A 27,436-nucleotide genomic window follows, 5' to 3' on the forward strand; every position below is an offset into this window, starting at 1 on the left:
GGCAGAGGGAGAAGCAGGGTCCACACAGGGAACCCAACACGGGACTCGATCCCAGCACTCCAGGATCACGCCCTGGGCCCAATGCAGGCGCTAAACCACCGAGCCACCCAGGGATCCCCCACATCATTAATTTGGGCATAAGAAAGAAGGTAATAACCAAGTCATTGATAGGAATAAAACATACTGCTCTAGTTTGTAAAACAAGGTTAGACATTAGATGGAATCCCTTTATAAAAAACAAAACAAAACAATGGAACTTTAGAGTTAACACAATTTATTGTAATTTCTATTGTTTTGTGTCTTTTTAAAATTCATATATTATTATTCTAACACTACACATGTGCTGGCTTTTCTTCCCCTACTTTCTCCTTGAACTTTTCTTTTCCCTTCTCTTTTGATTGGCATTCTGTGGGAATACATTGCATCTGTTAGCACAGATAACTGCTCAGAATTCTCAGATTCATCCCAGATTAATTACATGTATTACTAAATCTTCTTACATGTTCATAAAACATGTGATATTGGAGCGCCTGGGTGGCTCAGGTTAAGCGTATGCCCCCGGCTCACGTTATGATCCCCGGGTCCTGGGATGGAGCCCCACATTGGTCTCCCTGTTCATCAGGGAGTCTGCTTTTCCTTCTTTTTCTGCCTCTCTCCTCTCGTCATGCTCTCTTTCTCAAATAATTTTTTTAATCATTAAAATGATTGAGAGATCACCTGTTAAAAACACAGAAAACTAAGTTTTACTACTTCATGTATTTTTAAAGATTTTATTTATTTATTCATGAGACACACAGAGAGAGAGGGGCTGAGACACAGGCAGAGGGAGAAGCAGGCCCCACGCAGGGAGCCCAACATGGGACTCGATCCTGGGGCTCCAGGATCACGCCCTGGACCAAAGGCAGGTGCCAAACTGCTGAGCCACCCAGGGATCCCAAGTTTTACTACTTTAAAAGATCAACTGCCTTGCTCCACCAATCTTACAATCCAACATTAAACTAAATGAAAATTGTGCCCAGAACACAAATGAAGCTAAGTATTCATTTTCTTAACTCCCTTCCAAATTCCTCCTTCCTATAGCTCTTGGCTTTATTAAAAAACAGCTAAATTTAGTTTTGTCCTAAAGAAAGAATGGAGAAAGAAATGTGTGCCAGCGTAATACATCCCTTAAAGAGAGGTATTTCTACCATATCCATCCCAAAACAAAGATCTGATTACTGGTATATCTTAGGATCCACACAGAAGTTGACATGTCTATAGATAGATAAACCTAGTCTCAAATGCCTAGTTTAAATGTCTTAAAAACCAAACTGACCAGAATGTCATTATATTTATCTAGATGTTACTAAATATGGGATTACTTTAACAAGAAAATAATCAGAGATTAAGTGTATTCTCGTGGTTATCAAATAAGATAAAACACAATTTCTTGGGCAGAAAGAGCTTTGACTGTATTTCTTTGTTAGGTCAGAGCCAACAACACTAATTATTCTGAACAGCTCCAAATATTTTCCTATTATTTGGGTGAGGTCAATTGGTTAGCAAGCAACTAACGCTGAAATATAAGATAGTGCATACATAAATCTCCTTATCTTTATTATTATTAGATCATTATGTCTGAGATTTTTTATCTTTTTAAAGATTTTATTTATTTATTTATTTAATCATGAGAGACAGAGAGAGAGTCAGAGACACAGGTGGAGGGAGAAGCAGGCCCCACACAGGGAGCCCGACGTGAGATTTGATCCCGGGTCTCCAGGATCACACCCTGGGCTGAAGGCAGCACTAAACCGCTCAGCCACCCAGGCTGCCCGGTCTTAGATTTTTTAGAAATAATTTCAAAAACATCTTTTGTGGGATGCCTAGGTGGCTTGGTCAGTGAGGCGGCTAACTCTTGGTTTCAGCTCAGGTCATGATCTCAGGGTCATGAAATTGAGCCTGGGGGTGGGATCCACGCTGGGTGTGAAGCCTGCTTAAGATTCTCTCACTTCCTCTCCCCTCCTCTCTCTCTCTCTCTCAAAAATAAAAAGAATAAATAAAAGCCCATCCTCAGAAGGCCCAAGTATAACAAAGCAGTTATCAATAGTACTAATTTTTAGTAGAAAAATACTGGGATGAAATCAGAAAAAAAGGAAATATGGTACCATTTACATTTATTTCACAGCATATCTTAAGAACTCATTCAAAATTAACTGAGTAAGAAGAGGAAGAATGTTTCTTGCCCATGTTATTAGACAGTCAGTTCTAAGGTCTGATATCCTAAGGTCCACTTCAATCTTGAGTCTGCATGATCTTATCCAAATTGCTTAATCTCTTAGTCTTATTATCTATAAGACAGAATAACATCTACTATTTACCTATTCGGTTTATGAGGTTCAAATGAAATATATATGAAAGTACTTCACAAACTTAAATGCTTAAAAATGTTCATTGTAGGGATCCCTGGGTGGCGCAGTGGTTTGGCGCCTGCCTTTGGCCCAGGGCGTGATCCTGAAGACCCGGGATCGAGTCCCACGTCGGGCTCCCGGTGCATGGAGCCCGCTTCTCCCTCTGCCTGTGTCTCTGCCTCTCTCTCTCTCTGTGTGTGTGACTATTATAAATAAATAAAAATTTTAAAAAAATGTTCATTGTATTAGAAGGGGATCATTAGAATATTGTTAGAATATTGTTAATGTACATCTCCTTTCTACTAGGTAGACACAGCTGACATTCAAAATAGTACTGATGTGAAGATTAATCAATGACAATAAGTTACATGATGAAGATCCATCATTTTCTTGAACCTAGTTCAAATCCAAAATCCTGTAATATGAAGAATCTGAAAACTTTTCAAGCAACATCAACCAAAGAAATTCAATTAAAAATTTCAAATAATAGGGATCCCTGGGTGGCGCAGCGGTTTGGCGCCTGCCTTTGGCCCAGGGCGCGATCCTGGAGATCCGGGGTCGAATCCCACGTCAGGCTCCCGGTGCATGGAGCCTGCTTCTCCCTCTGCCTGTGTCTCTGCCTCTCTCTCTCTCTCTCTGTGACTATCATGAATAAATAAATAAAATCTTTAAAAATAAAAAAAAATTTTAAAAAAATTCAAATAATATAGAGAACTATATACCTTGACTGGTGGTGTAGAACATGGGGAAGGAGTCATCAAGCAGGTTTCTTGACTATTATAGGAAGGACTATCAGTCAAGTTCAGAAAGAGCTCATCTTCATTGGTGAAATTTCCCTGACTGTCCACACCTGGAGAAATGCAGATCACTATAGCACTAGTATTATCTGCTCGAAGCATACGCTGCCTCCAGCGGCCTAGTGCTCGATTCACAAGCATTTTGGCACAAGACTGTCCATGCTCACCCTGTATTTAAAAGAACAAGGAGAAAGAAGATTAACAACTCGGATGTAGTTCCCACTACATCTGTAGCAAATTAAAAATGAAGTATTCAATATAGCTTAAATAAATTAAATTTCCAAAATTTCAAGCATTATCTATAGTCCCATAACTATGTTAAAATAGTACTTCTCCAAATTTTTAAAATAAAACAAGGATTTATCCTATGGTTAAATTTCATCTGTATTTTTATTTTTTTGGTAATAAGAAACTCAGTCTTCACCGTAACCTTAATTAGGAAAAGTTATACAGAAGTTAATCTAAAATAGTAAGGGAATATCATGTTATTACAGATAAACAATTCACAAATGAGATAATCAGGCTTGGCAAAAGGCCAAACCAAACCAAACCAAAACAACCTCATTGCAAAGGCCATTTCCTCCTAAAATAAGAGCTTCAGCAAATCAAAGACAATGACTCAACATAAAAATTGTCAAAGAATATGAACAAAACTCAGAGACAAGAAAATATAAACAACTGTTAAATATATATAGCTGACCACTGAACAATGTGGGGTATCAGAGACATCAACTCCCCCACACAACTAAAAATCCATGTATAATTTTTGACTCCCCTCAAACTTAACTACTAATAGCTGACTGTTGACCAGAAACCTTAGCAATAAAATTAAGTTGATTAGCACATATTTTTTTGTTATCTGTATTATATACTGTATTCTTACAATAAAGCTAGGGAGAAAAAAAGAAAATTATATGGAAGAGAAAATACATGTACAATGCTCTACTGTAAAAATCCCTGTTAAGTGGACCCACACAGTTCAAATTCATGCTGTTGGGGCAGCCCAGTTGGCTCAGCAGTTTAGCGCCACCTTCAGCCCAGGGTGTGATCCTGGAGACCCCAGACAGTGTCCCACATCAGGCACCCTGCATGGAGCCTGCTTCTCCCTCTACCTGTCTGTCTGTCTCTCTGTGTCTCTCATGAATGAATGAATGAATAAATAAATCTTTAAAAAAAATTTCAAATTCATGTTGTTTAAACGTCAACTGTGTATAAAAAATGATGTCACTCATATGAGAAAAAAAGCAATACAATAAGGGCTGTGGTATGGAGATCAAATACACTCGAACAGGGCAGCCAGGGTGGCTCAGCAGTTAAGCGCTGCCTTCAGTCCAGGGCCTGATCCTGGAGACTCAGGATCGAGTCCCACGTCGGGCTCCTTGCATGGTGCCTGCTTCTCCCTCTGCCTGTGTCTCTGCCTCTCTCTCTCTGTGTCTCATGAATAAATAAATAAAATCTTAAAAAAAAAATTCCAACAAAGAAAGAGTTAAAAACAAATAAAGCCTTAAATGATCTCATGTTATGCAAATAAATGTAGCTTGGAATAAAACTCTGAGCATCATACAGAGGTTCAATCCGTGGATTCAATAATTCCTAACTTTTAAAGAATGAAAATGATGTGCTTCAGAAAATAGGGCTACATATCTTAAAAAGTATCTTTAGAAATAATTGAATACAAATAATTGAATGATGAAAATAAGTGGAAATCACGAACTTTTTGTAAGCAGAAAAAATTTGTGATTATTTTACATAATGTGATAAAACAATGTACTGTAAATACAAAAATATTAATATATTATAATGCATACTATATAATATATAATGTATTAAGGATGCCTGGGTCGCTCAGTCAGTTAAACATCTGCCTTCAGCTCAGATACTGATCCCTAGGGTCCTGGGATTGAGCCCCACATTGGGTTCCCCACCAACCAGAGTCTGCTTCTCTCTCTCCCTCTGCCTGTCATTCCCCTTGCTTGTGCTTTCTGTGTCAAACAAATTTTTAAAAATCTTTAAGAAAATTATATGTATATATAATTATATATATAATACATAATATATAGTAATATATATATAATGTACTAAAAGCACTAAATAGTATTTGTGCCCTGGTGGCACAGCGGTTTAGCACCGCCTGCAGCCCAGGGTGTGATCCTGGAGACCCTGGATCGAGTCCCATGTCAGGCTCTCTGCATGGGGCCTGTTTCTCCCTCTGCCTGTGTCTCTGCCTCTCTCTCTCTGCCTGTGTCTCTGCCTGTCTCTCTCTGTCTCTATGAATAAATAAATAAAAATCTTAAAAAAAAAAAAAAGCCTTGAGTTTCTAAAAAAAAGAAAGAAAGAAAGAAAGAAAAAAAAAAAAGAATGCCTAAGTCATTCACTTCACTTCATGTCATCACATAGGCATTTTATCATCTCATAAGAAGGATGAGTACAGTATAGTTAGATATTTTAAGAGCCACATTCACATTACTTATTACAGTAGTCATAATTCCCTACTTTATTATTGTTATTAATCTCTTACTGTATATAATTTATAAATTGAGTTTTATCATTTTATGTATGTATAGGAAAAAAGAGTATATATAGGGTTCAGTACTATTTGTGCTTTCAGGCATCCACCAGGATCTTGGAACGTATCTGCCATGGATTGGTGGGGGGCGAGGGGGGACGGACTGCTGTATAAGCCATTTCCACTACCTTACTTCGCATTTTTTACTCAGCTGGTTTCTGCTGATTTGGATCCTTAATATCATGTCCTTTTCTTCCACCATACAGTCTCACTAGGTGATCTCATAAATTGTAGCAGCTTTACCTAACTCCTCTCTTACCAATCAAATTTATATTTCTAGGTTTCTCTCAATATTTCTGCCTACTGAAAATATCTATCTAGATTAACCACAGGTACCTCCAATTCAACATGCCTACATCTGAACTAATTACCTCCCCTCTTCCCCAGAGTAATGTGTTTCTTCTAGATAACAGCTATCACCAGTCAGAAGTCTGGGCATCATCATATCCTTCCTTAAAAACCCAAGTTCTATCAATTTTATCACTCATGGATTTCTTCTGTTATTGCATATATATGTATTTGTTGTTGTTGTTGTTGCTGTTGTTGCTGTTTTACCACTGCTGCCTTAGATCAAGCTTGCAAAAATTGTCATTTGGAATTTAACAGTAGCCTCCAAAGAGGAAGCCTAATAAATCCATTAATAGAAATCAAATCAGTTACATTGGTAATAAGAATCAACATGTGAAAAAAGGTGGATGACAGACCTTATAACCAAAACTCTACTCATCAAATTTCACCTTCTCTCAGGGATTCTTCAGTAATCTTTGCTGCCACCCATTCTCTGTCATTGACAACTTTGCATTGGTAATTCTGTTAAATGCCTAGGTTTTCCTACACCTACTAATAAATATAATCCTTATATTCAATACCAATTATCTTCTATTTTATATTCCATCTTGCAATTAATGATTAAACTTTTTAAAGATTTTATTTATTTATTCAGGAGAGACACACAGAGAGGCAGAGACATAGGCAGAGGGAGAACCAGGCTCCATGCAAGGTGCCCGATGTGGGACTCGATCCCAGGACTCCGAGATCATGCCATGAGCCAAAGGCAGACACTCAACCAGTGAGCCACCCAGGCATTCCAACGAGTAAACTTTCTAAAATGCATCATGAAAATATAGCTTTTCAATAACTCTCTACTACCTGAATATAAAGACCTAACTTCCTAACAGCATTTAAAACCATTTTATCTCCTCTCCCCCAGTCACATCAAGCTATCTGTGAAACCTAAATATGTTAAATCTGTCTCTCTTCTTTGACTTTACACTTTTTATTCCTTTACCTGGAAAGCTTCTCTCTCCTCACTTATTTACCTGGTAAATTCAATCCGACCTTTAAGACTTGCGCAAATATCACTCTTGTCCAATTGAAACTTTCAATTCAGAAAGGAAACTTTCTTATCCAATCTTTCCAGGTTTCCAATCTTCTCCTTCTCAGTTCTCATAACACTTGTTCTAAATATTGTTATTATACGGATACTTCCTTCAATAGTCATTCTGAAACCACTTTGGTGTTTTATGAATATGAATAGGTTCTCTCAATCTGGTTTATGACCTCATCATGCCACTGAAATGTTTCTCTTTCTCATCACTAAAGAATTCTAAATTAAATAGATAAAAGAATCTTTATTTTATTCACTCCTTCTCTTACATCTGATGCCATTAACCAAATGCAACATGTTAGCTCCAAGGTTGTAAAAATGAAATCAAGGGACGCCTGGGTGGCTCAGCAGTTAAGCGTCTGCCTTTGGCTCAGGGTGTGATCCTGGGATTCAGAATTTGGGATCAAGTCCCACACTGGGTTCCCTGTGGCAAGCCTGCTTCTCCCTCTGCCTATGTCTCTGCCTCTCTCTCTCTGTGTGTCTCATGAATAAGTAAATCTTAAAAAAAAAAAAAAAAAGAATCAAGACACAACTCTTACCTTTATTTTTATTTTTACTTACAACTCTTTTTTTTTTTACTTACAACTCTTACCTTTAAACAACTCACAATCAAGTAGAGGTCCTGATAGCTATAAACATATCCTATTTGTAACAACATGGTATATGCTGAGCAAGGAGCATAATCTATTTACAGTTACCTCCCCTGCACAGTATCTAATGTTATTAGCTGGGTGAATGGCAGCAATACAAATTCTTTTAATTTTAACTCCTTTTCATGCCAAAATATGGCTTTACCATTCCTCCCATCTGAGAGAAAGATCATCTCTTCCAAGGATAGCCCATCCCCTTGATTCCAGTTAAACTCTTTATCCTTGAAGGTCACTAATAAAAGATCCTAACTATAAAACTCAATATATACTGTTCTCATCCATCTGCCTCTACTTCTTTGCAGAATTTGACATTGCTGCCTGCTACCCACAAAACACTCTTTCCTTGCCTTCAACACCATCACACTCTTCCAATTCTCCTTACTTTGAAGAAGAAATCAGTTTGCAAACAAGCCAGGAAAGAAAGAAAAGGATTTTTCTTATTGATGGTTGTTTCTTGGTTTGCAATGGACTAATAAAAAGATAGGTGACATAATTACTATGCATCTTATTAGCAATTCCACTCCAAGGGATACACCTAAGAAAACTGAAAACTTGTCCACACAAAAAGCTTGTATGTGAATGTTCACAACAGTGTCATTCCTAAGAGCCCCAAAGTGGAAACAACCTAAATATCCATCAAATGACAAACAGATGGATAAATTAAATGTATATCCACTGACAGAAAATTATTCAGCCTTAAAAATATAGTACTTTTATTTACAAGCAACGTGGATGAAACTTGAAAATATTATGCTTAAGTGAAAGAAGTCAAATACAAAAGGCCACATGCTATATGATCTCACTTATATGAAATATCCAAATACAGGCAAATATATAGAGACAGATCAGTGTTTGCCAATGGGTGGAGGTAGCAAGAGATAGTGAATGACTGCTAATGATTATGGGTTTTGGGAGCAGTGATAAAAATGTTCTGGAATGAGATAGTGGTGACAGTTGCACAACTTAGAGAATAAACTAAGAACCACTGAGTTATACATTTTAAAAAGGTAAATTTTATGGTATATGAATTATATCTCAATTTTTATTTATTTTTTTTAAGATTTTTTTTTTATTCATTTATGAAAGATAGAAAGAGAGAGAGACAGAGACAGAGACAGGCAGAGACACAGGCAGAGGGAGAAGCAGGCTCCATGCAGGGAGCCTGATGTGGGACTCGATCCCAGGTCTCCAGGATCATGCCCTTAGCCGAAGGCAGGCGCTAAACCACTGAGCCACCCTGGGATCCCCTCTCAATTTTTAACAAAAGGATTAATGAGGTTTCATAGGCCATTAAGTCAAGGGCTGTTCATAACAAAGTCAGTGGTTGTGTGTTTTGTTATCTAGTTTCATTTATTTATATCCTGTCTCATTCCCCTGATGAGCTGCAAAGTCTGTTTTACGTAATTTTAGAGCCAGGTAAATGCAAATATCTATTCAAACTGAGCATCCTTAGTTCATATTCAAGACCTCTGACAAAAGTAGAACAGGGGACACCTGAGTGGCTCAGCTGTTAAGCGTCTGCTTTTAGCTCAGGGCGTGATCCTGGAGTTCCAGGATCGAGTCCCACATCAGGCTTCCTGCATGGGGCCTGCTTCTACCTCTGCCTGTGTCTCTGCCTCTCTCTCTCTGTCTCTCATGAATAAATAAATAAAATCTTTAAAAAAAATTAAAAAAAATAAAAACAAAAGTAGAACAATGTGTAGACAATAATATTAAATCATTGAGCCACTTCTCACCATCAAGTACTTTTTCTCCTCTTGGTCCTGGCACATTGAGATGGCATCTTGCGGTGGAATCATATTCCAAAGTCCATCACTCCCCAAAATAATATACTTGTGCTTCTGGGGGTCAAGAGTGTGGACACTCGTGTCTGGTTCAGGTGACACCACAAACTCACCACTGAAGAAATCATAACTCCACAAATCACCTGGGGGACAGAGATAAGAAGCAAGAAATGTTATTTCCGAACTAGTAATGTCTTGTCAACAGATTAAAAGGGGAAAATCTACATGTTCATCTCAATAAATGCAGAAAATCAATTGATAACATTCAAAATCCATACATGATTAAAAAAAAAAAAAAAACATCGCAGGGCACCTGGGTGGCACAGTCAGTTGAGCATCTGACTCTTGGTTTCAGCTCAGGATGTGATCTCTGGGTCATGGGATTTAGCCCTGCAACGGGCTCTCCACTCAGTGGGGAGACTGGTTCTCTCTCCCTCTTCATCTCCCTCTAACCCTCCCCCCACTCGTGTTCTCTCCAATAAATAAATCTTAAAAACAACAACAACAACAACAACAAAAAAAAAAACCATTTACTCTTCTGTGATACGTAAGACAAAGTAAGTAGAACAATATAACTTTTCTTTTACTTCTAAGAACTGGGGAAGCAGTCAGAAAGAATACATTAATCTCTGTCTGTTTTGTTTGTTGTGAAATATTCTAGGTAAAGACCTAAATTAAAAGCAAAACGTTTGGGACGCCTGGGTGGCTCAGCAGTTTGGTGCCTGCCTTTGGCCCAGGGAGTGATGTTGGAGACTTGGGATCGAGCCCCCCACATAGGGGCTCTCTGCATGGAGCCTGCATCTCTCTCTGCCTGTGTCTCTGCCTCTCTTTCATGAATAAATAAAATCTTTAAAAAAAAAAAAAAAAGCAAAAGGTTTTCAGACAAGAGAGTAGTTTTCTGCCCTCTTTCAGCAGGTTTGACTTTTTGCTAAACAAGAGAAAGCTTTGTCCTTTCTCTGCCTTACTTAAACCCTTATTAGCTCCCATCAAAAGTAGTATTGGCCAATTCAAACATGCTCAAAGTCTAAGGGAAGAATAATTCACATCAATTACCCCACTCTAAAATAGCACAATTTATTGCCAAACCAGCCCCATGAAAGGGGCAATTCAACCTTCAGAATAGCAGAAGAGAACACATATGGGGGACCTGGCTGGCTCAGTCAGTGGAGTATGTGACTCTTGATCTCCGCACATTGTAGGTTCAAGCCCCCATGCTGCGTGTAGAGATTACTTAAATATAAAATCTTGGGCAGCCCCGGTGGCGCAGCGGTTTAGTGCCTCCTGCAGCCCAATGTGTGATCCTGGAGACCGGGGATCGAGTCCCACATCAGGCTCCCTGCATGGAGCCTGCTTCTCCCTCTGCCCCTTCCTCTGAATAAATAAATAAATCTTTAAAAAATTTTTTTAAATCTTAAAAAAAAAAAAAAAAAAGAACACATGCAACCACTAAAAGCTAATTATAATCCAGGTTGGCTCACAAAGACACATTTACTTTTTTTTTTTTTTTAAAGATTTATTTGAGAGAGAGAGAGAGAGAGAGAGAGAGAGAGACAGCACGAATGGGAGGGGCTAAGGGAGAGGGAGAGGGGGAATCTCAGGCAGACTCCAGCCTGAGAGAGGAACCAAACTCAGGGCTCAATCCCAGAACCCTGAGATCATTACCTGAGCTGAAAACAAGAGTCAGAGGCTTTAACCAACTGCGCCATCCAGACACTCCACATTTACTTCTTTATGCTAGCAAAACAAAGTTCTCTGGCTGGTGAAATTTTTAAAATGGGCACGGGAACAGTTAAGATAAATATTAAGGTAGCAGTTACAGAGTTCATAAGTGTTAAGGCTTTCAAAAGCAGTTTTTCCCCATATTTGGGATTAATATTGCCACTCCAAGTAAGAACATAAATTTCTATAAAGCAAAATCCCTAATATGGCTAAATTTAAAATCTAGATTAAAAAAAGAAATTCTAATTTCCAATCTAATGCAGATTACATAACCTTGAAAAAGGGTCACAATTTCTCATGTATAAACTAATATTAGTATCTTTTTTTTTCTTAAGATTTTATTTATTTATTCATGAGAGACACTGAGAGAGAGAGAGAGAGAGAGAGAGAGGGAGAGGCAGAGACATAGGCAGAAAGAGAAGCAGGCTCCATGCAGGGAGCCTGATGTGAGACTCAATCCCAAGACTCCAGGACCACGCCTTGGGCCGAGGCCAGGCATTAAACCGCTGAGCCATCCAGGGATCCCTAATATTAGTATCTTTATTTATTTATTTTTAAAGATTTTATTTATTTATTCATGAGAGACAGAAAGAGAGAGAGACACACACACAAAGCAGAGGGAAAAGCAGGCTCCATGCAGGGAGCCTGATGTGGGACTCGATCCTGGGACTCTAGGATTGTGCCCTGGGCTGAAAGCAGGCGCTAAACTGCTGAGCCATCCAGGGATCCCCTATCTTTATAAATTTAAAAATATATTTTTTTAAATTTTTATTTATTTATGATAGTCACAGAGAGAGAGAGAGGCAGAGGGAGAAGCAGGCTCCATGCACCGGGAGCCCAACGTGGGATTCGATCCCGGGTCTCCAGGATTGCACACTGGCCAAAGGCAGGCGCCAAACCACTGCGCCACCCAGGGATCCCCTTTAAAAATATTTTTAGGAGTACCTGGCTGGCTCAGTCAGTGGAGCATGGGACTCATGATCTTGGGGTTGTAAGTCTGAGTCCGATGTTAGGTGTAGAGACTACTTAAAAATAAAATCTCTGGGGTGCCTGGGTGGCTCAGTTGGTTAAGCATCCAGCTCTTGGGTTCTGCTCATGGGTTTTGATCTCATGGGTCATGAGACTGAGCCCTGTGAGAGGCTCCATGCTCAGAGAAGAGTCTGCTTGAGATTCATTCCCTCCACCCCTCCCCTATACTTTCTCTCAAATTTTTAAAAAAATAAATAAAATCTTTAATAAATTTGTTCATTTGGATAATAACAACAATGTATCAGTTTGTCCCATCAGTGGCAATGCTAATAGGCTGGACCATTTGGTTAAAATGCTATCTACCAGCACTGTAAGGTACCTTTCTCATTTTCTAATTGCTAAGTAATCTATAGGGTGATAGCTTTGAGTCTGTGTGAAATATCCTGTTGTCCACCAAAACATGCCATATTTTAGCATCCATTAACGATTCTTGCACCAACCAATTGGTACTATGATGGTTGTAAACTGATGACAGAATTAGAACACTCTTAACTACATTTATTAGCTGTCTTTTCTAAAGAAGTTTTCCATTCTCCTCTACTTCTTTATAATCTTTTTAGTATCATTATAAACATTGATTCTTTTTTCTTCAATATGTTATAAATTATTCCTGTTACTGTTTTGTTTTGTTTTTTTTGCGAGAGTGAGAGAGAGAGAGAGAGAGAGGGAGAGAGAGAGAGAATACACGTGTGAGGCAGGGCAGGGAGCAAAAGGAGAAGGAAAGAGAGAATCTTAAGCAGGTTCCACAGTGTAGAGAGGGGTGTAGGACTTGATTTTGCAATCCTGATCATGACCTGAGCTGAAATTAAGAGTTGGACACTTAACTGACTGAGCTACCCAGGTGAGTGCCCCCTGTTATGGTTTTGATGCTCAAGTTGCTTTAAATTTGCCAGTAAAAGTCCCTGAAATATGAATTTTTAACAAACTCACTAGATGAGTTGTATTCACAGCCAGATTTAAGAATATATGATATAGACACAGTTCCCTTATTTAATCAGATCAGAGAATCTATGTCACTTTACCTGAGATCAAATGAGCAAGGATCGGAAGTGGGCTTTGAACTGTTTCTACAGTAGGCCAATGTACAAACAGTAGGCCAATGATAAACAAAAATAGGATCACAGGATATCATTCCTGTACATACTGAAGGGAGAGCTCCCAGACATTGTGGCAAATATTGTTAGTTTCCTCCTTGATGGTAATTTCCTTTTTATCCTCAGTGGGGGCACTGGAGGGACACCACAAGAGAAAAAGGCCTTTCTTCTGATTTCAGAACGTTCTCTGCTTGCCTCTGTGGCTCATGGCAGTCCACAGTACACAGGATACTCAGTGGTCTTTACCCCTCGTGAATTTCAACACTCCCCACCCCCCCACTCTGTGGATGGCTTCCCATGGAGCACTTCCATCAAACAACCTCACCTAGGGGATCCCTGGGTGGCTCAGCTGTTTGGCACCTGCCTTTGGCCCAGGGCGTGATGCTAGAGTCCCGGGATCGAGTCCCATATTGGGCTCCTTGCATGGAGCCTGCTTCTCCCTCTGCCTGTGTCTCTGCCCCTCTCTGTCTCTCTGTCTCTCATGAATAAATGAATAAAATCTTTAAAACAAAACAAAACAAAACAAAACAAAAAAACCTCACCTAAACCATTCTTAAAACTACAACCAGGGGATCCCTGAGTGGCTCAGCAGTTTACCGCCTGCCTTTGGCGCAGAGCATGATTCTGGAGTCCCGGGATCAAGTCCCATGTCAGGCTCCCTGTGTGGAGCCTGCTTCTCCCTCTGCCTGTGTCTCTGCCTCTTTCTCTCTCTCTCATGAATAAATAAATCTTAAAAAAAAAAAAAAAAACTACAACCAAAATCATCCCTTTGAAACACAAATTTAAGATAGATGGTGGTGATTGTTGCACAACATCATAAATGTACTTAATACCACCACTAACTGTACGCTTAAAATGGTTAAGACAGCAAAATTATATACCTATTTGCCATAATTGAAAACATACATACACACAAATCCACTCCTACTCTGCAGCAGTTTGGTCTTTTTTTTTTTTTTTTAAGATTTTATTTATTTATTCATGAGAATACACAGAGAGGAGAGAGAGAGGCAGAGACGCAGGCAGAGGGAGAAGCAGGCCCCATGCAGAGAGCCCAACATGGGACTCGATCCCAGGTCTCCAGGATCAGGCCCTGGGCTGAAGGTGGCGCTAAACCGCTGAGCCACCCGGGCTGACCAGTTTGGAATTACTCTTAAGACAAATTCTTAACCACAACCTTAAAAAAATGCAGCCCGGGTGGCTCAGCGGTTCTTTTTTTTTTTTTTTTTTTTTTTTAAAGATTTTATTTATTTATTCTTGAGAGACACAGAGAGAGAGGCAGAGACATAGGCAGAGGGAGAAGCAGGCTCCATGCAGGGAGCCTGATGTGGGACTCGATCCCAGGACCCTGGGATCACGCCCTGAGCCAAAGGCAGATGCTCAACCACTGAGCCACTCAGGCATCCCTGGCTCAGCGGTTCTAATTTTATCTTTTTTTTTTTTAAGATTTTATTTATTTATTTATTTATTTATTTATTTATTTATTTATTTTAAGATTTTATTTATTGGGACGCATGGGTGGCTCAGTGGTTGAGCATCTGCCTTCGGCTCAGGGCATGATCCCAAAGTCCCGGGACCTAGTCTCGCATTAAAACCTTAAAAAAAAAAAAAAGACTTTATTTATTCATGAAAGACACACAGAGAGAGCCAGAGAGAGTCATAGGCAGAGGGAGAAGCAGGCTCCCCACAGGGAGCCTGATGCAGGACTTGATCCCAAGACCTCAAGGATCACAACCTGAGCCAAAGACAGATCCTCAAACACTGAGCCACCCAGGTGCCCCTTATCTATGCTTATTCCTCTATCACTGTTCCAGCTACATAGACCTTCAATTATTATATTCACCATCCTTCCTCATATCACAGAGCTGCTTGCAAATGCAGCTCCTAGGCCTAGAACACACATTCATCCTGTCTTGACAACTAGTAATTCTTCAAACTTTAGCTCAATATCAAATATCTCTTGTTTCTCCAGCTAGGTATAATACCCTTATTTTAAGTTCCCATTAGCACATTAGTATTTAGAGATGTAATTTTTCAGCTCTTTTTATGATCTGCTGAATACCTCTCCCCTTCTCTAAACTGTAAGCTTCCATGAAGACAAAGACCACATGCTTAGCACATACTGCACTCAAGAATAAATGATTTACAAGATTCATCTGCAATTCCATCAGGCAGCCACTAGAAGGCACCTTTGCTACATCTGTACTCCGGTAGTAATTCTAATCTTCAGGAGTGCCTAAAAATGGTACCAAGTTCTGCTAAGCAAACTTCTCCTTCCCAAAAAGCTAGAAGAAAAATGGCTATACACCATAAGAACAGTACTAAATATTTTTTTTAATATTTTTTTTATTAAAGATTTTTATTGGGACACCTGGGTGGCTCAGGGGTTGAGTGTCGTCTGCCTTTGGCTCAGGGTGTGATCCTGGGGTTCTGGGATCGAGTCCCACATCGGGCTCCTTCCAATGGAGCCTGCTTCTCCCTCTGCCTGTATCTCTCTTTCTCTGTCTCTCATGAATAAATGAAAATCTTTTTTTTAATAAATTTTATTTTATTTATTCATGAGAGAGAGACACACAGAGAGAGAAGCAGAGACACGGCAGAGGGAGAAGCAGGCTCCATGCAGGGAACCTGATGTGGGACTTGATCCCAGGACTCCAGGATTACACCCTGAGCCGAACGCAGACATTCAACTGCTGAGCCACCCAGGTGTCCCAGAATGGTGCTAAATATTATAATTTAATTTAATTTACTGAGCCAAAAACTATTACCATAAAACAAGTTAAACTTTAAAAAAACTAAAACCACAGTTAATAATTTTTTTCCAAATGCCAAAATAAAGACTTGAAACGTAATGTGACAAAGCATGTTTTTAGCTTAAGTGTTCAAATCTAAAAGCTATTAATATTTCTGAGGAAAAAATATGTGATAGAGAAGTAAAATCAAAAGAAAAGCCAAAAGCAATTTTTTTCATTACTACAACAATTTTATCTCTCCCACATAGATCTTTTTATATCAAAAGATTCATTTCCTTTTCATTCATTCATTTTCTCTCCTACGTGCAGTTTTTACTGTTCTAATGGATCTTTCCCATCAACTATTATTTCTTCCCTTTTTAAAATAACAGTAGGCAAACTCTCTCTTGACCTTTTACTTCTCACTCTAACTAAAGTCCCATTTCTCTCCTTCCCTTTATAATAAAACTCCTAGGAAGAGTGTCTAAACTTGCTATATCAAATTGTCCTCCTCTTGCTCTATCTTGAACCAACCCCAATTATGACTGTGGTCTCACTATCCCACCAAAGTTATTTTGTCAAGATCAATGACCTCCATGCTGCTAAATCCAATGGTCACATCTCAGTCTTCCCCTTACCAAATGTTTCAACAGTATTTTGAATACTCCTACCTAAGCTTCTGCTTCCAAGTTGCTATCTCCAAACTAAACCTCACCTACTGTCACAATTTTCATAACCAGAAATCAATGGAACATCAACACTTTTATTTTTATTTATTTTTTATTTATGATAGTCACAGAGAGAGAGAGAGAGAGAGAGAGGCAGAGACACAGGCAGAGGGAGAAGCAGGCTCCATGCACCGGGAGCCCGATGTGGGATTCGATCCTGGGTCTCCAGGATCACGCCCCAGGCCAAAGGCAGGCGCTAAACCGCTGCACCACCCAGGGATCCTGAACATCAACACTTTTATATCTGATAAGCACCTTGAAGGTAACTTGCTAAAAACTGACCTCATGTGTTTGCTATATAGTTAACAGAAAACTTCCATGCTGCTCAGTTAAAAAAAAAAAAAAAATCATTAAGCAGTAATGACATCTGCATTTGTTGTTGTTCCTTCACCCTAAATTCTCTTGCCCCAAACACCTATACGTTTCAATGCCCTTCATTTTATTCAAATGTCATCTTTTACATCCCCTCTGACCATCCATTTAAAAATTACACTCCATGACATTCCTTGCTTTATTTTTCATGATAGTACTTTTGATTACATCACAAAATACAGTCTACTTTTTTTTTTTTTTTTTAAATCATCTGTGTGTCTCTCCTAGAAGGTTTAAGTTCCATGAGTCCTAGGAATTTTTTACTGTCTTGTTCAATGTGGAATCCCCAGAACCTAGAACAGTACCTGGAACATAGCAGACATTTTTTTTTTTCATAGCAGACATTTAATAGATAATTTGGTAAATGAATCAACAATCATGAAGAAGTGGGAACTCTGTGTGGTTTTAAAATATGAACAAAAAAAAATAAAAATAAAAATAAAATAAAATAAAATATGAACACAAAATTATACTCTTTAAGAGGTGGAGCTTAATTCCCCTCAGCAGAAGAAAGATGGGTTAGACTTTGTGACTCAGTGCTAACAAACTAAATATGGAGGAAGTGATAGTGTGTTGCTTGTGACACTAAATCATAAAAAATACACTGTGGCTACTGCACCTTGCTCTCTTAGATCACTTGCCCTGGGGAAACCAGCTGCCATGCCATGAAGACATGGCAGCAGCCCTACATAGAAGCCCACAAGACAAGGAACTGAGGCCTATTGCCAACAGCCAAGTGCACAAGGCATCCTAGAAGTAAATACCCCAACCCCATTCTAGCTTTCAGATCATAGCCATAAAGGATATCCTGATTACAACCACCTGAGAGACCCTCAGCCAGAATCACTTAGCTAATCCACTTCTGAAACCATATGAAATAATAAATGTTTTATTTTATTTTTTTATTTTATTTATTTTTTTTTATGATAGTCACATAGAGGAGAGAGAGAGAGAGAGGCAGAGAGACATAGGCAGAGGGAGAAGCAGGCTCCATGCACCGGGAGCCCGACGTGGGATTCGATCCCGGGTCTCCAGGATCGCGCCCTGGGCCAAAGGCAGGCGCCAAACCGCTGCGCCACCCAGGGATCCCTAATAAATGTTTTAAATTGCTAAGTTTGGGAATATTCTATTAGACAGCAATAGATAACTAACACAGGATTTTAAGAACTTGACATAATCACTTTGGGGAGAAATTTAGTAAGATCTAACAATATTAAAAATGTACTTATCTATGAACTGAGATTTCCAACTGGTATGCATTGGGTGGGCTGGGTATATGACCTTGGGTCAGCAGGATGGGACCTGGGTGAGCCTTTAGGCCAGTTACCTCCAGCCTCAAGTAGCCTCCTTTGTTTACTACAGAAATATCATACTGTGTATGTGTACATGTATGTCATAGTGTTTTAAAAGTTGGTAAGTAATGTAGTACAACCCAGCAATTCCACTTCTAGATTATGTACCTTAAAGAAATTTCATGTACGTTTACCAGGGCATACTCACTGCAGCAATTTTTTGTAATAGTAAATGCATTAATATGACGTAAATGTCATATTACATCACTTCCAATCAGGGCATGGAAGAAAATATAGTCTCATACTGAAGCTGAATATCTATCTAGTAGTTGACTGAACTAAAACTACATTTAAAAACATGAATAAATCTCAAAAGCAATGAAAAGTGAAAATAGCAAGTTGAAAAGGGAGATGTTTTGACTATGAGAGAAAGCTAATCCAAAGATCAACAGTTTAGGTGGCTCGGTCAGTTAAGTGTCTACCTTCAGCTCAGGTCATGATCCTGGGGTCCTTGGATCTAGCCCCACATGGGGCTCCCTGCTCAGCAAGGAGCTTGCTTCTCCCTCTCCCTCTGTTGCTCTCCCTGCTTGTCCTCGCTCTCAAATAAATAAATAAATCTTTAAAAAATAAATCAACACTTTTATTTTATTTTATACTAAAGAAAGGCAAATTGCCACATGCAGCACCTCATTTGGATGTGTCTGGAGTCTTGGCATTTTGACTACCCTAGGTTCTCCTACAAATGTACCTTGAAACTTTGTTTGGAGGTTCTAGCAGGGGAATGCAGCTACTCATATAACCCTGACAGAAGAAGGGTCCTCCTCTATTGGGAAAGGTCCTCCTCTTCAACAGAGCACACCAGGAGAGATGCATGTGGAGCAGTGAGGGAGGAAAGGGACACCAGCCTAGCCAGCCAGATTAGCTGAATCAACCCTGGCAATCAGTAGGGGATGACAGGAGTCATAGCCAGATTGCCCTACATCCTAAAGATCAACAATTTAAAAAATATTACCAATGGCCTCTCAAAACTATAAGAGATTTTCAAAGTCTTATATTCTCTAGCTTCCTAGCCACTGCAGAAATGCAAGCTAACTGCAATGGGTAGCTATTTAGCTACATAAACACATCTAGTGAAGGAAAGGCTCATTACAACTCACAAAATAATGTTATATCAGCTGTAATAATTTTGTTTTACTGAGCTAAAATATTTTTTTAATACTCTCCACAGCTATTTTTTTAAATCAGGCTAATTCCTCTTTTAGATGACAGAAGTTCACAACTTTTAAGCCACCTGGCAAGTGTCGTTAGTGTTTCTATTCCAGGCTACACCTTGCCAAATTATCTTGTGTAAGTTTAGAAGGGTGGCAGCATCCTATAAAAGAGCCTATGCTTTTTTAGCCCTAGTACTATAAGAAGTAATAGTACTACTATGTAGGTATGATATTTAATATAGAATATAATGCTAACGTTATATTTTGAAGAATTTGTGCAAGATAGTGTTAATCAGGAATAACTGTTGAAATAAAAATAATGAAGTTGGTGATTATTTTGACTACGGAAAAAACAAAACAAAACAAAACACTGATTGTGTGTGCTGATGCAAAAAAGAGAGAGAACTTTACTTTTAAACTGAACAGGGCAGCCCGGGTGGCTCAGCGGTTTAGCGCCGCCTTCAGCCCAGGGCCTGATCCTGGAGACCCAGGACTGAGTCCCATGTCGGGCTCCCTGCATGAAGCCTGCTTCTTCCTCTGCCTGTGTCTTTGACTCTCTCTCTCTCTCTCTCTCTCTCTCTCTCTCTCTCTCTCTGTGTGTCTCTCATGAATACATAAATAAAATCTTTAAAAAATAAAAGAAAAAAGAAAACTGAACAAAGCTATACCCAAAATGCCAGCTATATGGACTTGGTCAATTGACCAGACACACAAAGGTAGTTTCTTAACTGATGAAAAGGAAAGAACTCCTACCTTCTGACATTTTATAAAGTCTAAAATGAAGTAAGATAGTACCCAGCACAAAGCACAAAACACCAAACACTATTCAGTAGTTTTGCTCCTGTAACAATATGATCTTAGAATCATCTCCAACTTGGTCACTCTCCTTTGGATATACTTTTTAACTTTAGAGTATAGTAGCATAACCATTCCCTTATTCTGAATATTCTATTGTACTATTGCATTATTTTGAATGACTAAGTTACACTACACTGCTGGGTCATCTTATTTTCATGAGTAATCAACAACAACAACAAAAAATCTCTAATTCTTTTTCAAATAAAATGCTACTCTGAAAGCAGATGTCTCCCAAATAATGTTCTGAACTTAAGCTTGATACTTTATATTTATTCCTATTAAGTTTCATATTATTACTGCCAACCTATTTTTAAAAACATTTTATTTGGAGGTCATTTCAAATATACAAAGTTACAAAAATAAAAATAGCACAAAGAACACCAATATACTCTTTCACTCTATTCAGATTCATTTATTGTTGACATTTTATCCCACTTGCTTTATGGTTTTGTGTGTGTGTGTGTGTGTGTGTGTGTGTGTGTGTAAACACCGTGTGAGTCTGTAAAAAAAAATTTTTTTTTAGATTTTGTAAATTTACTTTAAGGAGAGAGAAAACAGGGGGAGGGACAAAGGGATAAGAAAGAGAATCCCAAGCAGATTTCACCCTGAGTGTGGAGCCCAATGGGAGGGCTCAATCCCAAGACCCTGAGGATCATGATCCGAGCCAAAATCAAGAGCCAGACAGACTAGGCCACCCTGCCACTGCTGTGAAAAATTCTTTAAACCATAGCCCTTTACCCCTAAATACTTCAATTTATATTTTCTAAAAATAAGGATATTCTATTAACAGATGGTTTAATAGTGTCTTTTTTGTTTTGTTTTTAGATTTTGTTTCTTTTTTCATGAGAGACACAGAGAGAAGGCAGAGACATAGGCAGAGGGAGAAGCAGGCTCCTTGCAGGGAGCCTGATATGGGACTCAATCCCAGAACTCTGGGATCACACCCTGGGCCAAAGGGAGACACTCTACCACTGAGCCTCCCAGGCATCCCTTAATAGTGTTCTTTTATAGGCTTCTAGCCTAGGATCAGGAATAGCACTTACTTGTAACATTTCTTCAGGTTATACAATCTTGGCCAGAGCACAACATAGGGAATGTTGTATCGGTTTCAGCAAATCACACATATGGAAGCATACAATGTCCAACTATTCCACATTAGTGATGGTAATTTCAATCATTTAGTCAAGATGCTGCCTGATTTCTCTAATTACTATTTTTTTCCTTTTTTTTTAAAGTTTATTTATTTTTAGTAATCTCTACACCCAATGTGGGGCTGGAACTCACCACCCTGAGATCAAGAGTTACATGTTCTTCCAACTGAGCCAGCCAGGTGAGCCCCTAATTACTAGTTTTTCTCTCTTCCAACTAACAGTCTGTGGGGAGGTATTTTTAAATAATGCTGATATACCACTGCCTAAGTACTTCTGAATATCTGTATAATATAAAACATCAGGACTATACTCTATTTCTTCTCCAGGTAGTTAACAAATGCTAAATCAAGCTAAAGAAGGAAACATAGATGGGGTGCCTGGGTGGCTCAGTCTGTTAAGCATCTGACTCTTGGTTTTAGCTTGGGTCATGATCTAAGGGTTGTGACATCAAGCCCCACATGGGGCACCGTGCTCAGGGCACAGTCTGGGATTCTTTCCCTGTCCCTTATCCTCTGCCCCTCTTCCTGCTTATGCTCTAAAATAAATAAATAAAATCTTAAAAAAAAAAAAAAAAACAGAATTACATTAATTTAGATCTCTCTCCAAATACACTAATCAATACTTTTGTACTGACTATATATTCTGTGAGAAACTCATTGAAAGCTACTGTTACTTAGTTTCTGTCTCCCCACCCTCATACTCTCCCAAGAAAAACCTAAGTATACATGAGAGAAATTTGGCCTAGTAGCAGTTCATAAGAAAAATATCTAAAGACTGGAGCTATTTTAATAAACCAAAAAATGGGATATGATTACTTAAAGCTAATGAAATGATTCCAGGACTGCATCAGCAGAAGTGTAATGCTCAGGTAGCAGGACTAAGTATTTCCATTATACTTCAAATTGGTCAGACCATATCTTGCAGAGTTTCCTCAATTCTGGAACATTTATTAAAGGAAACATCTAGAGGAATATGAGTGGACAAGAAAAATGAAAGGTCTGGGGATCCCTGGGTGGCGCAGTGGTTTAGTGCCTGCCTTTGGCCCAGGGTGCGATCCTGGAGACCCGGGATCGAATCCCACGTCGGGCTGCCTGCATGGAGCCTGCTTCTCCCTCTGCCTGTGTCTCTGCCTCTCTCTCTCTCTCTCTGTGTGACTATCATGAATAAATAAACAAAATCTTTAAAAAAAAAAAAAAAAAAAGAAAGGTCTGAAATCAGCCTAGAGGAAAGAGAGAGAAACATGCTAGCCAATTCTGAATAGGTAAATGATGGTCATTATGCAAAACGCAAAATAAGTACACTGTTCTGTTTTTGTTTCAGCATACAAAACTAGAGCCAACATCTGAAAGATTCATGGAGGCAGATTTTAGCTGACAATTATACAAGAGTTGTACTCTGAAATATTAAGATTTACTGAAGATATTCAACCAGGAGTTGAATTACTTCTTGTCTGAATTACTCTAGAGGTATCTCAGAACAGAGTTGGAATGTCTAAACAAGAAAAACCAGTTGGCTTTCCATCTTTCTGCCAATCCTCCACCTGTTCCTTCTTTTCCACTACACAATCACTTACAGGTTTCAAGGCTTAAAATGCTGGGCATGCACACTTTATGTATATAAAATAACTTGGCATCTACTTTTCTAAATTGAAGGTTCACCTTAACTTTTTGAACCTGAAGACCTTGCCCTCAGTCCAATGAGTTCCCCATAAAAGAAGTCTGTTCTTGGGGTGCCTGGGTGGTGCAATCAGTTAAGAGTCTGACTCTTAATTTCAGCTCAGGTCATGATCTCAAGGCCCTAGGATGGAGCCCACTTGGACACTACACTAAGTGCAGAGTCTGCTTGAGATTTTTTTCTCCCTCTCCCTCTGACTCTTCTGCTTGTGCTTGCTGCTCTCTAAGATAAACAGCGGATCCCTGGGTGGCTCAGTGGTTTGGTGCTGCCTTCGGCCCAGGATGTGATCCTGGAGTCCCGGGATCGAGTCCCGCATCAGACTCCCTGCATGGAGCCTGCTTCTCCCTCTGCCTGTGTCTCTGCCTCTCTCTCTCTCTCTGTCTCTCATGAATAAATAAATAAAGTCTCTAAAAAAATAAAATAAACAAATAGGGATCCCTGGGTGGCTGAGTGGTTTAACGCCTGCCTTTGGCCTAGGGCATGGTCCTAGAGTCCTGGGATTGGGCTCCCTGCATGGAGCCTGCTTCTCCCTCTGCCTGTGTCTCTGCGTCTCTCATGAATAAATAAATAAAATCTTTAAAAAAAATAAATAAATCTTTAAAAAAACCTGTTTTTTTGGAATATTAATTCCTTGCCAATTATCACAATCCTCCCTCTTTCTCCTAACAAATTGAAAAAGCTACATAGTATATGCTTATACTATGAACAAATAAGATGGGATAACAGCCTATTAGTTCTGCAAAAATCTACGAAACATGTAAAGTACCAAGAATACTGATATAGGCCCTTAAATAGTACCCTTGCCTCCAATTTTATTACCCTATAACTTTAACCATTACAGCAGTCAAATGATCCTTTCAAAAAAATGGATGTTACTGCCCTACTTCAATAAACACCAACAATAACAACTAACATTTATTTATAGAGCACTTATTATATGTTAGGCACTATTTTAAGTACTTTACATATATTAATGCATCTAACAGAATGAGTGCCTCAGAATGAGGCAGGTACCATTATTAGCCCCATTTACAGCTGAAAAAACTGTATCACATATATTAGGTAATTTATATACAGTAAGTGATTTGCCCAAGTTTGTACAGTAACAGCATTAGCATTGGACCCTAGGAAATTTGGCTCTAAAAAGTCTATGCTACAGTTCTGCTTTAACTGTTATTTTCTTTGGCCCCTTCTCTTCCTTCAGGTCTTTTTTTTTTTTTTTATGTATTTATTCATGAGAGACACAGACTGAGAGAGAGAGAGAGAGAATGAGAGAGAGAGAGAGGCAGAGACACAGGCAGAGGGAGAAGCAGGCTCCATGCAGGGAGCCCGATAGGGACTTGATCCCGGGTCTCTGGGATCACGCCCTGGACCGAAGGCAAGCGCTAAACCACTGAGTCACCCAGGGATCCCCTCTTCCTTCAGGTCTTAACTCAAACATTACCTTTTTAATGTATTTTTTTTTAATTTTTATTTATTTATGATAGTCACAGAGAGAGAGAGAGGCGCAGAGACACAGGCAGAGGGAGAAGCAGGCTCCATGCACCGGGAGCCCGATGTGGGACTCGATCCCGAGTCCCCAGGATCGCGCCCTGGGCCAAAGGCAGGCGCCAAACCGCTGCGCCACCCAGGGATCCCCAAACATTACCTTTTTAAAGAATGTTCCTTGATCATCCTCTTTAATGTAGCCTTCCCCTGCTACCAATTACAGGTACATCATCTTATTTAATTCCTTTATGACACACTTTAGAAGAATTTTCTCATTTGTTCATTATCTATTTCCTCCACTAGATTACAAGTTCCATGAATAATGGGTATATCTGCATTTGATCACCAAAGATGAATAGGAAACAGTAATATGGTAGGCAGAATAATCTTTTGAAAATGCAAATCAGATGGTGTTAATCTTTACCTTAATATCCTCCAATGTTTCCCAGTATACTTAACACTAGAGTACAAATATCTGCCATGATGTGATCCATGTCTGCCTCATTAACTCCAACCTTTTGATAATTCCTAAAACATGCCCAGCTTGTTCCCAATTCAGGATCCATGCCTGTAATATTCTTTAACAGCCTGGGTGGCTCAGCAGTTTAGCGCCACCTTCAGCCCAGGGCGTGATCCTGGAGACCCAGAATCGAGTCCTACATCAGGTTCCCTGCATGGATCCTGCTTCTCCCTCTGCCTGTGTCTCTGCCTCTCTGCCATTCTCTCTCTCTCTCTCTCTGTCTCATGAATAAATAAAATCTTAAAAAAAAAAAAAAAAGAATAGCTCCCTTTCAGCCATCAAATCTCAGCTAAAATAACACTTACTAAAAAGGAGCATTTCCATTACACTATATAAAATAGTTTTTCCCTTCTAAGTTACTCTTTATCACAGAACTTCATTTCTTTCCTTTATGGTATTTCCTAATTCATAATTACTTCACCTACAAGCTTACTTCTTTATTGCCTGTCTCCACAACTCCACAACTACATAGTGTTGCTTCAAGAAAGCAGACAGGAAAAAAAAAAAATATATATATATATATATATACACACACACATATACACACACACACACACACACACACCCATATATATAAAAAAAGAAAAAATATATATAATCAGTATCATCTCTCCAAAGCCTAACTCTGTGCCTGGCACTAGTCAGTACTCAAGTATCTGTTAGAAGAAAGAAGGAAGGGGATCCCTGGGTGGCTCAAGCGGTTTAGCGCCTGCCTTTGGCCCAGGGCGTGATCCTGGAGACCCAGGATTGAGTCCCACGTCAGGCTCCTGGCATGGAGCCTGCTTCTCCCTCTGCCTGTGTCTCTGTCTCTCTCTCTCTCTATTTCTATCATAAATAAATAAATCTTTAAAAAGAAGAAAGAAGGAAAAAACTTTTTTTCTCTTATAAAAAAGAGAGAAAATTTTATAAGAGAAAATTTCTGTAAAAGGTAATTTAACCAGCACATCCAGATAAGATATTTCTATAGCTATAATCCTCTAGCCTTCCATCCAAAACCAAGTAAACTAGGAAAGAAGTATTTTTATTTTGTCATGAACAATTTATTTTGCTAGCCAAAGAAAAAAAGAGCTTTGAAGGCTCTTAAGAGAAATATGAAAGGCTGACATAGTGAAGCACATTTAAAAATAATTTTAAGGGTAACACCAAGCCTAGACTTATATATATTCCCCTAAGTACAGGTGGGAATCAGCAAAATGTTGAACATGACTCATGATTAAAGAGCAACTAGCACTGAAATCCGTATTTTCACCTTCCCCTCAATTAAGTTTTAAAGCATTTACTATGGGGCACCTGGTGGCTCAGTCAGTTAAGCATCTGCCTTCGGCTCAGGTCATGATCCCAGGGTCCTGGGATCAAGCCCCACATTAGGCTCCCTACTTAAGGCAGAGTCAGGTTCACCCATTCCCTTTGCTTCTCCCCACCCCGCTCTTGTGCTCGCTCCCTCTCTCTCCACCCCCCTCAAATAAAATCTTTTAAAAAATAAAGCACTCACTATAATAACAGCATAAGTCTACCCCCATTATCTGTCAAATGGGGATTTACTTTTTAGACTCTTCTTTTATGTTACCACCATAAGTTGTAGAAAATCCAGTATGATTTCACCAAATATAAATCCTACTTACCAAGTGCTCTTGCTACTGCCAGAAAAGGAATCTGGTCAATAACTGTGCTCCTTCTAACAGGTCCATTGTGAGAGAGCCGAGGTCGTTTCCAAACTACACGATTCACCCCAGACTTGTTCATCACACTGAAAAAAGTGCACAAAAATACCTTAAGTGAATTACATACAAGTAAGGTAGCTAACTCAATGTGTTAACCAATAACTAATACAACCAGATTATATGATCACAAAATAACGACTTATCTGATTCAGACACTAAGATGCATAAGCCAAAATTCCTTTCAGAGAGGAAAGCCAAAACAGGGTAGATTAACATGAGGAGAATCTGGAGATTACTGAGGTAGGTTAGACAGAACAGAGTAGAAGTAATGAGAAG

General features: G+C 39.1%; 1 protein-coding gene across 2 annotated transcripts in view; it reads right to left on the reverse strand.

The window, feature by feature from the left end:
- The window catches only part of PPM1D (protein phosphatase, Mg2+/Mn2+ dependent 1D), a 59,706-nt gene that overhangs the window by 3,433 nt on the left and 28,837 nt on the right, over positions 1-27,436 (reverse strand). For both annotated transcript variants that reach the window (XM_038547988.1, XM_038547987.1), the window contains exons 3-5: positions 27,062-27,186; positions 9,524-9,714; positions 3,110-3,352 (exon numbers count right to left, since the gene is read on the reverse strand). In XM_038547988.1, the coding sequence (XP_038403916.1) occupies positions 3,110-3,352; positions 9,524-9,714; positions 27,062-27,186 (559 nt within the window). The remainder of the gene's footprint in view (positions 1-3,109; positions 3,353-9,523; positions 9,715-27,061; positions 27,187-27,436) is intronic.

This window comes from Canis lupus, chromosome 9 (assembly GCF_011100685.1).
Source record: "Canis lupus familiaris isolate Mischka breed German Shepherd chromosome 9, alternate assembly UU_Cfam_GSD_1.0, whole genome shotgun sequence".
NCBI lineage: Eukaryota > Metazoa > Chordata > Mammalia > Carnivora > Canidae > Canis > Canis lupus.